Source organism: Anabas testudineus, chromosome 15, assembly GCF_900324465.2.
Source record: "Anabas testudineus chromosome 15, fAnaTes1.2, whole genome shotgun sequence".
Lineage (NCBI taxonomy): Eukaryota > Metazoa > Chordata > Actinopteri > Anabantiformes > Anabantidae > Anabas > Anabas testudineus.
This window is the reverse complement of record NC_046624.1, coordinates 900,769-913,080: the sequence shown is the minus strand read 5'-3', so window position 1 is coordinate 913,080 and position 12,312 is coordinate 900,769. Positions and strand designations below refer to the sequence as shown.

General features: G+C 37.7%; 1 protein-coding gene across 1 annotated transcript in view; it reads left to right on the top strand.

Moving 5' to 3' along the window:
• Positions 1-12,312, top strand: part of shtn1 (shootin 1) — a 30,338-nt gene that overhangs the window by 2,489 nt on the left and 15,537 nt on the right. The window contains exons 3-4 of the mRNA XM_026356351.1: positions 603-663; positions 7,316-7,410. Of these exons, the coding sequence (XP_026212136.1) occupies positions 603-663; positions 7,316-7,410 (156 nt within the window). The remainder of the gene's footprint in view (positions 1-602; positions 664-7,315; positions 7,411-12,312) is intronic.

The window sequence follows — 12,312 nt, the reverse complement described above, 5'->3', positions numbered from 1 at the left end:
AATTAGTTACATTTATTTTGTTGAATACTAAAACATTTTGTGGGATAGCAAGTTTACATTTGTGTGTGGCCTTACAATTACAATATGTTTAACAGTGTAATTGTAGGGGTAGCAGTAATAAAGTAGACACTGATCAGCCACAACATTAACACCACCTGGTGATTTTGTTGTTGTGGTGGACAGGTTAGAATGGGCACGCTGACCAGTCTTGGCTGTGTGTGTTCACCTGTTGATCATGGCTGGCATTCCATTTTTCTCATACTGATCCTATTTCATCACATCATTAAGACCACCTGATCAATGTAATTCCTCATTTGTCCTTTAACAAAATAATCATACATGTTTTGTAAAACAGAAAAGTAAAATAAGTGATCAAAGTAACACAATGTCAGCATCAGATGCAACACTGTGAGATGATGGATTGGAGCAGCCTATCACCTAGTCCTAGCTCTGCATTGTATGTCATTTCTCTTTTGATATGTTGTAATCCATTAGCTTGTGTCTATGTTGTGCTGGTGCACACACTGGCAATGGAACGATGAATGTTTTTTTAAAGAACAGAGATTCTGTTAAAGCTGCTCTCTCTCTTTCTGCTACAAAAGTGCAAGAGGCTGGAAGAGGAACGGGATGATGCCATCAAGAAGCTCAGTGAGTTCCAGCAAGGTAGGTTTATCTTTGCTGGATGAACACACATGCAGGACACACACACATTTACATTTTATTATTTGTATTATTTTAGAAACACGTTTTCACTTGGGGGTGATTGCTGCTGATTTGTCCTAGTGGCCAACATCAGAGTCAAACTGGGCAAAGCCGTGGATAGACAATCCAGTGTGGATGTGCAGTAGACTGCACAATGTGAAAACCAACCGTTCGTAGCCCATAAACTAGAGCATTGTGCAAATGATTTAGAAGTTAAACTTGAATGGCAAAAAGAAGGTTTAAGATAAAGGTGTGTTCATTAGTGGAGGACCTTTGCATTCCTTAACCTACCTATCTACCTCCAGCTATCACTACAGTACAGGGAAGGTAAGTCTCTCTCTCTTGTATCCATACACAGGCTCAATATTTCATCATATGCCTTCATATTTGAACCTTTACCGCTGAGGTGACTCAGCAACAAATGCTTGGAAACCAAAAACTCTAAAGTGAAGTAAATAATACAGTTTAGCAGTTCCTTTTATTTTCCACATACATGTATCATTGTTAAACTGGGCACTTACTAATAATCTCTGTGTTTCAAAGTCACTTTACCAGTTTATTACTACATTGCCCGCACTCTGAAAACACTACAGATTTCAATGGGGAAATAAATCATGCTGGATATTTATACGGGCTAGCCAGTAGATGTCTGTGTGTCCCTCCATTGATATGCCTCCCCAGAGCATCACTGACCCACCACAAAACCCGTTATGCTGAACGATGTAACAGGCCGTGTAGCATTCACCACAGCTTGTCCAAACCTTTCATGTCTGTCACGTGTGTATAGGTGAACCTGCTCTCATCTGTGAAAAGCACAGGAGCCCAGTGGCAGACATGCCAATTCTAGTGTTCTATGACAAATGCCAATCGAGCTTCACGGTGTAGCACAGGGCCTACAAGAGGACGTCTGGCCTTCAGGCCACCCTCATGGAGTCTGTTTTTAATTGTCTGGTCAGAAACATTCATACCAGTGGCCTGATGGATGTCATGTAGGACTCTGACAGTGGTCATCTTATTGATCCATGCACAAAGGAGCAGATACGGTCCTGGTTATAGGTTAAGCACCTTCTGCAGGCCCTGTCCAGCCCTCCTAGATTAACTGCCTGTCTCCTGGAATCTTCTCTGTGCTCTTGAGACTTTGCTGGGAGACACAGCAAACCTTCTGACAATGGCACGTACTGATGTGCCTACCCTCTTTGCTACGTCGCTGACCAGATTAATATCCCAAAGGTTGAACTAACTTGATGCTAAACTCTGATTAAAAAGGGTTCTTTTAATTTTTTGAGCACTGTATATACGATGAACAGCCACAGCATTACTACCAGCTGATGGTTTTAATGTTCATGTATGTTTGCATGGGAGAAATATAACACTGACTGTGATTGACAGAACTGTGTGAGAACACACAGTGTGTCGTAGTTTGCTGTGTAGCTCTAGAGTGAGAGAGAGAGTGTGTGCCGAGTGCCCTGTCTACCCCAACACCAACAAGACCAACTGATGTTACTGATGGTACATATACTACCAATACCTATAAAATATCCATTTTAACTATATACTGTACACAATAAAAAGTATATACATGTGTTATGTTGTAATAAATGTCTTGTTGTGAACCAGAACAGATGTAAAGGCACTATCACTATTCCAGCCCTTATCATGAATGTATTAATTTCCCAACACTACAAATATGTTTCAAATGTTTTGGCCTAACATTCAATTTTGCAAAATGATTTTCCTTACAGGATGAATGCTTTGCTATGACCACTTTAGTGAAGACAGAGTGTGAAATAGGGCACCACATGTCAGATGATGGAGCAAATAGATTGTCTTTGTAATGGTGACAGTTGTGTGGATTTTCATCTGTATAAATCTGGCCCGCACTTGTGCATTCAGCGATTCTCCAGCCAAAACACATATTGTGTTTGACTTCCGCGTTAATAGAGGCTGCCTCGCTGTGCCAAGCAGCTGCATATTAGGACCTATTACGTGATTTCATAGCTCTTAGAAAATTGCTCCTATTCACAACGAAACGGCCGGGGGTGGGGCGGCAGGTTTTTTTTGTGGGGTGGGGTGGCAGAGTGTAGGTAGTGGGAGGACAGGAGAAAAAGCCCCCAACACACAATCATGCCTTTTCAATTGGATGGCAAGGTTGATGACAACATGACCATTGTGTTATAATGATAACACCACAAAGGCATCTGCCCCCCTCATCAAGGCTTCACAGCGGCTGCAGATACAATTTAATTCAATGCTCTGTTGGCGGCGCTGATACCATTATGCAGCACGTCGGCACAGGGGTAATCACTGTCTTTCCTGAGAGGAGGATGAAAAAAGACAGGCACAAAAAAAGAGGGTAGAAAAAAGATGGAGTGCTGATGATGGGGAGGCCGAAACTTACAATTAAGACTGCCAATTCTGACGTGTCAGAACCCCTGTCGACTTGTGCTCATACACTTTCAACACTTCCACCGCTGTTTATTTACCATGGCTACCAGTAATTATAATTAACATGTCATTTAGTTCAAGGCGTTCCTTTGTAGGTTGTTGAGTGTGGCCACGGCATTATGGAGACAGTCAGAGAGGATCAGAGAAGAGGCTAAGGATGAAAACCAACAGCTAAGTGCTACTAAATGACTGATGCGGAGGGCGCCCGAGGATGTGTATATTGCGCATCGCAGGGGTTTATCAAGTTCTTAATGAAATGTCTAGGTGTCACTGTGGGACAGGAATTATGCACAGCAATGGCACTAATGCTTAATTTCTACCATGCTCAGCCACAATGTTTAATTAGTTACGTGGCAGGACATAGATTTAGTTAAATCTGTACAAATCAATATTATCATATTTACAGTGTTACACACTCTGCAGCTCTCCTCAGCTCTGTGGAGCTTTTAAAGACTATTTAGTTGGTTTGGTTTGTGTATAGATCTCTACCAGCTGGGCGCTACTTTTAGTGCTCACACCCTAAAATACACTGTACACTACCACCCCTACACCAAATACCAGAGTGATGTGAGCGTTTAGTGGCCTGACATTTTTCTTAAGACTTGGTGGAGACCAAAACAGAAGAATCATAACCATCACAGTTTCTAGTATGGTGGAAGCAGGTACACTGGCTATTTTGATAAATTCAAACTTTAAAACTGTAACTGTTGCCTACTACAATTTCTTTATTTGATATATTTAAAGAGCTCACATTAAATACACTTTTTGGTCATTTTTGTATACATATAGGACTCTCTGGTGTATGTAGACATATACCAAGTATGTTGGAAGTGCCTTCCCTCCATTTTTTTTACTTTTTCCTGTTTTGTGGAATCCAGTTCTTGAATGGTCCACAGTTCACAGGTTCACAGTTTGCAACAAAATGTCCTCATGCTCTAAGAGTTCCTTTAAGTGCTCATATCATGCAAAATCCACTTTTTGGTCATTTTTGTACACTTACTGTATATGACCCTCTGGTACATGTGTTTGTTAGAGGTGCACTTTTTTATATTTACACTTTCTTGTTTTTTGGAGGCAAGTACTTTTCAATTCAGTTATATTTGTATAACGCCAAATCACAACAGAAGTTATCTCAAGTCACTTTACAGTGTAAATTTTAAGACCTTACAGAGAGAGAGAGACAGAGAGGCAGGCCATTTACCATTTCAAACAGGATGCTCCTAATTTTACCAATATTCCTCAGGTGAAAGAAGGTGGTTCCAAAATTTTTCTTTTATGTATGAAGTAAAGGAGATATCCTGGTCAAAGATAACTCCAAGATTCCTCACAGTATTACTTGAGGCCAATGGTATATCATCCTGGGTAAGAATATGATTATCATGTCTCTGAGGTTTTTAGGACAAAACAAAATAACCTCTGTCTTAAAATTAGAGGACATCCAGGCCTTGATGTCTTTTAAGCATTCTTGAAGTTTGAATAATTGATTAATTAAATTAAATTAAATTAAATGTTATTTGTATAGCGCTTTTATCAATTGTCATTGCCGTAAAGAGGCTTTACACAACCAAAGAAACTATGGAAGTTGACATGAACAGTGAATGTGTATGAAACAGATTGTCCCTGATGAGCAAGCCGAGGGCGACAGATTAGTTTCCGCTGATTTCATAGATAAATATAACTGGGTATAATCTGCATAACGATGGACATTTATTAGTGTTTCCTAATAATATTAGAGGGAAAAGAATCTGCCCAAGCACAGAACCCTGTGGAACTCCATAGCTAACTGTGTTTGTGTGCATGGAAGATCATCATTAACATGCACCTACTGGAATCCATCTGATGAGTAAGATTTAAACCAGCCTAGTGCTGTTTCTTTGATCCCAATGACATGTTCCAGTCTGTGTAATAAAATGTTGTGATCTATAGTGTTGAATGCACCAACATCCAACAATTTGCATTCAAACTGTCATCTTTTTGAGTGTTAGGGACACAGTCCCGCTGCAGGCTTGGCCCAAACACTGCGCACAGCAACCTTGGCTTGAAGCGCTCAGTCCGCCATTGTTTCTCCTCGCTACAGCAGACTCACTCTGCAAAGACAGTGATAAACTGTTGGATGTATGGATGAACACAAAAGTCCCTCTTGTTCCTCCTACCCTCTCACGATCTGAAGAAACTGGATTTATTTGTTTTTGACAGAGCGGTCCTCACACAAGCTGACAAGTCGGTTTGTATGAATAAACACTGTACAGTGTTTTACCAAATAAAAATTCAGGCTCCACACGCATGCTTTTCTAGTGCAGTCCTATGATTCTACATGCTGCAGTAGTAAAAAGTAGTAAAAAGTAATAAGACTTAAAGACAAACGTTTCCCTTCACCCTGGGTTAAGTACAACATCACATGAATCATTTGAACAAAAAGCCTACATAAATTAATATTCATGGTCCTATACTCTGAAATTGTTTTTGTATGTATTCAGTCTATACTTAATACTCATTGACCCTGGCTGAAGAAAATAAAAAGGTAGGGAAAATAATTTCAATAAAAGATATATTGGTAACATTTAGTTCACTTCCTTTTGAATTCAAATCATAATGATGTACATAGGTCACTCACCATTGAGGCTGCTAAGATGGCAGGCAGAATAGAAAGCAGAAATATACTTCAGTGTCAAGTATTACAACATTCTTTTCTCAATTAACCGTGCAATAAAATAAGAATTCACAGGTATGCACCCACTCATTTACAACATCCTAATTATGTGCTTTCCTTTATGGCAATTAGACCACATTGAATGGCTGTGAAGTGACTTTTTAAGTTTGTATTGACATTGAATATTGACCAGTGATTTATTTCTGTTATCTGTTGGTTTTTTCATTTTGAGATTGGCCAAATGTGACACTAATACAGTGGATGCCACATCTCTGTTTAGGAGTCCAGTTGCAGTCCTTTGTTGCACGTCATACCCTCTCAGTTTCTCTATTTCCCAAACTGCCTGGACGCTCCTCACTATCACAATAAATGCCAAAAAGAAAGTCTGTAGTAAAAACAAAAGACGTGGTTGTTATTAAATTGGCCAAAGAGGCTACTATATTTAATTTATTTGACAACATTGCTGTTGCATTGTTTTTTAACAATAAGGTTAAAAATTTTCTACTGTGTCCACATATTTTTTCTCTGTATTAACCCTTGCCTCAGCTCTAAACCAGTCTTCCTGTCCCTGTTGCTGACAATCCCCCCCAGCACCCTGATGAATACCGTGATCAACATGTAATTGTTCTTCAATCTGTAAGTGTTGCTGGAGATTTGATCATTTCGACAAGCACCATCATGCTTCACCATAGAAATGGAGCAGTGTTCCCGGGACATACATATTTGGAGTTCTGCTAAGGATTTATTTGTTGTGCCATTAGACAGACAATCTTTCTCTTACTCCTAATCCTACTGTATGCATTTTATTGAAAGTGACTACATCTAATCACGTGGTTACAAAGGCCTAATTGATGGAGTGCACTGAAATCGTCAGTGGTCACTGGGTTGACTGGACTGAATGTAATTTTTTTGTTTTATGCAATTTTATACCTGAGAACTTAGATTTGCATAAAAACCCAATGGTGAGCAATAAAAATTATGCACTGATGAACATATCAAACGCAATATTCAGTTCAAATTGCCAGAAGCAACAGTAACTGCTGTTTGTCAAGTATTACAATAATATCAGTCAAAAAACCTAATACCAGTGGAATTATTTGTTTTTATTATTTAAACTATTAAACACCATATATTTCAAGCAGCAATTATATTTATTTCTGATGTAATTGGTCAAAATAGTTCTCAATTTTTTAAGAAACAATATACAATAGTATATAGTGTCCATACAGACAGTATCTTTTGTTTACTGTTGACAGTGTATTCTGTAAAAAGGATATTTGAGTTTCTAAATGGTTGGTGTCAAATTTTGATGCTTGCTGTCTTGCTGTTTTGGTTTTTGCTTTAAATCAGTGATTGTGGATGTGGGTGATCAGTAAGATTTACAGTCACTGTCTTGAACTGACGACTTCACAATAATTAATATTCACAATATGGAGCAACACAAAATTATACAATGGAAAAGATCTTCATTAAGCGTTTCACCTAAACTCATACCAATTCATTTTCATTTTCATCTAGTGTCACAGATGGTCATTGAAGAGGTCAGTGCCATTCAGGAAAACCTGGAGATTGAGAGGACATGTAGAGAAAGTGCTGAAGCCCTGGCCTCTAAGGTACAGTATGTCCCACCATCTTTGTTAATTCTGAGTCAGTGACATCTCCTCACAATGTGATCAATTGTATTGTTACATAAAAACAAGGTGGGGGCTATAATTTAAAATTTTCATTTAATCAGAATTGTTTTAAATGTTGATTTAGAAAATGTTTGGCTTAACAAATCAGCCATTGTAGATGGTGCAGTGCACACGTTTTTGTAGTCCTTGCAAAAATGTGAGTTGTGTTTGAGAATGGGCAAGTTTGGCATGTAGTGGTTTTGCAGCCCACTGGTGTTGAGGTTATTACCATAATCATTTCTCATTCTGTTTTGGGACAAAAGAACTTACAGTTCACCTGGTTTGACCAGATTTTGCACGATGTGAGCCTGAGGGACAAATATGGGGAAGGTTGACTTCTGTGCCTTTTTGTACTGTTCCTCAGCTGTCAGCCCTGCTCTTTTCTTCGACTTTTTTCCTTATCATACTGCCTAAAATACCACAAGGTATCGGGGTAATCTCACTGTGTTGTTGATCAGTACTGCTGGCTCAAAGATTACTTGGCTGGCTGTTGAGACTTTCTGGATTATTATTATTATTTTTTGGATATTGTACCTTGCTTTTTTCTGCAGTTGATTTTGCATTTTGTGAAAGTAAAAAAAAACGTACCCTGGAAAATAACACAAAACAAATGTATGTACAGTATTGAGCATTATATAATACAATATATAGACATATATTACATCTATTCTCTTTTTGCAGCATTGTCGTAGCTTATGTTGAAGGAATGTACCTTGATTTTTTACTTTTATTTAAATAACTATAACTTAATGAGCAGTATGGGTTGGTTTTTCTTAACACATGGCATTACCTCACAGTGACAGCCCCCATTGCAATATTTTTAATTGTCCTTGAGACATAATTATACAAACAACAGACACAGATAAATATTTAATTGTTTTAAAAAAATATATTTAATTGATTTATTATTTATTTATTTCGTTTTTTTACAATAACCTTTTGTTCTTGTTGTTGTTCTTGTTGTTTGTCCTAATCATATCTAAATCAGCAAATAAGCACACAGGATTTATAGTGTAGATTTTGTCAAAGATACGATCACCCAAATGTATTTAATTTTTAACTGGTCTAGATTTTGAACCTGTCCTGTATTGAAGCCACAGACAAGAACTTTAAAACAACTTTAATATTGCTGTATAGAAATACAATAATGACAGGCCAATCATTCGTCCAGATTGATTAATACAACAAAGGCTGAAGTGTAAACATAAGTTGTTGAGATTGTTGTTAGATGACATAGGCCATACAACACAAAATTGGTGTCACAGGAGAATGAGTCATGTATCAATAACCTGATCCCACCATCACATACACCTATCTTTGTCAAATTGTATACTTGAAAAAGAAAGGAAAAGAAAATGGAATGCAATACTAATGATGGTGACCTCTGACCAACCTGCTGTCCACACAACTCTGCGATTGGGATTTCAGAACTGCAATACCATGATGGGTCCCTTGACAGAGAGTGAATGGTTGTGTCAGATTGGCTACCTATCCAGTGTGTACCCCACCTCTCACCCAATGACAGCTAGAATTAGCTCTAGCCCCCTGCAAACCTTAACATGGTTGAGACGATGAATTAAAAAAAGGAATTGTCTTTTTTAATTCATTATATAATATAATAAATAGTAGAGATAACACCTCTGTCAAACATCTGATCTGATTTAAAAACTACTAGTCAAGATTTTTGCATTGAATTTATTGTGGATTAGGACTAAATGGACAAGCAAAACTGCAGGTTGTTTAAATGCTGAACTTAATCCTCAAAGATGCGTTCACGTGTTCCGTGCTTAGAGAAAATAACTGTTAAAAAGAATGAGTGTCAGTCTTGTCTTCCTATACTTTATTTATTCTTGATCATTACCAAGCAGTGTGATGCTGTTTCTCTACTGGGCACAGCCTTAAGATATACCTGCCAAATAATTGGTGTAACTTGCAATTACCTTCATGGGAGAAGTCAAATGTATTTTTTTTCAGCTATTTTGCAGTTCTCTTTTGAATTATTCATCACCTCACTCAAAAAAGAGTAAGCAATCAGTCATATGGCTCTGACATATGCTATGATTGTTTATTTATATCCATTCAAAAACAAGATAACCCATGTGTTTATGTACAGAGATACATTGACTAGAGACATTCCACAAATGTAGGTGTAAACATTGTACATTTAGTATGTAGCAGGTGAAAATCTATCCGACCACTCTAATGTGTGATGCCAAATGTGTTTTCTAGACACAAACACCATATTTAGTTTCTATGAATTGAAAAGATTTACAGAACCACCAAACATTTGCAGCAAGTGTTTGTTGTAGTACTTCAGTCATTGTCATTGGATTCTTTGGAGGCAAATGAGCTGGTTTAAAGCTTTTAGTGTTAAATATGATTAATTGGCAATTGCCTTAGAATATGGGAGAGAGATCGTTTTTGTGTTACATTCCTGTTTCTACTGATCATCTGCAGGAATTGACTTGAGAAAAGGCATAAAGGTATATTGTATCAAGCTATGTCTACTGAAGATGGCCCCAACAAACTGGTCCACTCCTGATCTGACAGGAGCAATTAATCAACTTGTTCTTAAGAATGTGTTGGCTAAAAGCTTACTTTGTGGTATCAAGTGTCTGCTCTCTATCAAGCTTTATTTGATGTCTGTGGTCTCTGCTCTCCGCCTTTTTAAGCCCTTTGCTGAATTAAAAGTGTCCAGAGGTAGATACTCTTTGTGCCTGTCTTGCTAACATAGCAGGATGTATGGACACTCAGCACACAGACATATATTCAGACGTTAACTCTTCACTTTCCTAAAGGGTAACTTCACTGAATTTCAGCCTGCCTCCTAAGATACTAGTTTTGGAAGCACATGTATGTGAATAGCATAACATGTCTTTTAGCTCTCCATATATGAATAAATAAGATGAGCTATAGCTATTTCACCTGTCAACAAAGTGCCCAAGTCATGAAATTACAGATCTGAAGAGCTGTGCTGAAAGGTTGGCAGCACTGGTTAACTAATGGCATGATTTACCGTATTGTATTTTATTTGGGTAAGGTAAAGTAGATCATTCCATTAATGGTTTCTCTTCAATTCTGTTCACCTTACGTGAAAACATCTCTCTGCTTCTATGCTTTCTTGTAAACTGGAGATGTTCTTGAGTTGATGCTTTGCTCTTACTATGGAGGGTACTGCAGTCTTGGTTGAGCTATTCTTCAAGAACTCCTCTAGATGATGTTATCTGAAAAGATATTTTAAAATAGGTAATGCAGGGAAGTTTACATTTATATGCATTCACTACAGAGTGGGTATCTAAATTCAACCCAATGAATTTACTCCTCAAACTTGATATAATGAAAGTTGAAATTGTTCAAAATAGCAAATTTATTTACTATTAGTAGTACAGGAGTAGTAGTCAGCACATTTGTAATATTAGGCCATATTACCTTTCTGAACATTGTTGACCTCACATTGTTTAAGCAATGTCACAACTCCTGCACTCTGAAGGAGTTAACTTCAGTTTTACCACTCAGTCAAATTGGAGTCTAAGTCAAAATACAGGAGATGTTCTCAGAGGAGGACAGACATCTTCTACTCTATATTATTTTCCTTCTACCCAAATATTGTTATTTTTCATACTAAGTTTTTCATCAGAAGGCAGAAACATTCAAAGCAAATCCTTAAGTTCTTAATATTTAAAATTAAAAAGCGACCAGAGGGAGTTAGCAGTCCAAATGTGTTTCTGATGCCTAAAGGTTTTGTGTTGATGTGTGAAGAAAGGTACGACGAAGGAGCCGTGACTTTGTAATGGTGACCTCCACAGAGCGGTAGCCCTGATGCTATGCCAGCCTTGATTTATCTGAGTATGTAATTTCATACGTACATCTCTCACCAATTGTAGATTATTATCAAAAGAATGCAATTCCATGTTATGTATTGTTGATTGCATTTCAAAAAAATAGATGCAGCCTGAAGGGCATCATCAAAAGATGGAATTGCTGCAATCTGCTCCCACCAGGATGCCATTAATAAATGTTTCTTTCATGGCTCGCCTTTTCTATTTCTTTCTCTTTTTTATCTTCCCAGGCACTTTTCTTCCTTCAGATGACACAAAAAACATGCATAATTGGCATCCATCTCCTTCCCATAGTCTTCATTCATTTTTTACTTAGCAAAGGTCTCCGTAATTGATACATATGGCCGTCCTGAATGAAATGGCTATTGTGACAGTTTAGTATGTCCACTAGTAGAACTGATCAGTTTATGAAGAATTTCAAAGAGACACACACATCACAGAAAAAAACATGTTGCATGGAAATGTAAGATACATACTTTATATAATACATGTCAAATCACAAAATGGTGATTGCATCTTAAAGGAGAGATATTCACTGCCTTTTTCTGCTTCCTTCGTCTGCTTGTGCTCCTCTAATGATTACTGTTTTTTCTACACTTTATCATTGCTTTTGCATGCATCCTGCCATTATGATGATTGCAAGGCCAAAGAAAAGAGGAAATCAGGACAACATCTCATCTGCATCTCGTCTGTTGCACTACTACCTTATTTCTGTGCCTGTCTTACACTTGCCTTACACTTGTCACTCTATGAAGATCTGGAGAATGGAGGCACTGGAAGACGTAGGCTATGTCTGTTTTTGTTGGATTCAAGTCATCTAATAGGGAATACTGTATGTGTTTAATATAAGAAAGGCTACGCATTCAGAGGTTGCTTCTGTGGTTGCATCAAGTTATCATATGTAGGGGTGGAGAGTGTGCCCATCACCTTGATTGAAAACTTTTGCACTTGTGTTTAGCACTAGAAGTGTTTTTTTTTTTTTTTTTTTTACTTTACTAAGTTC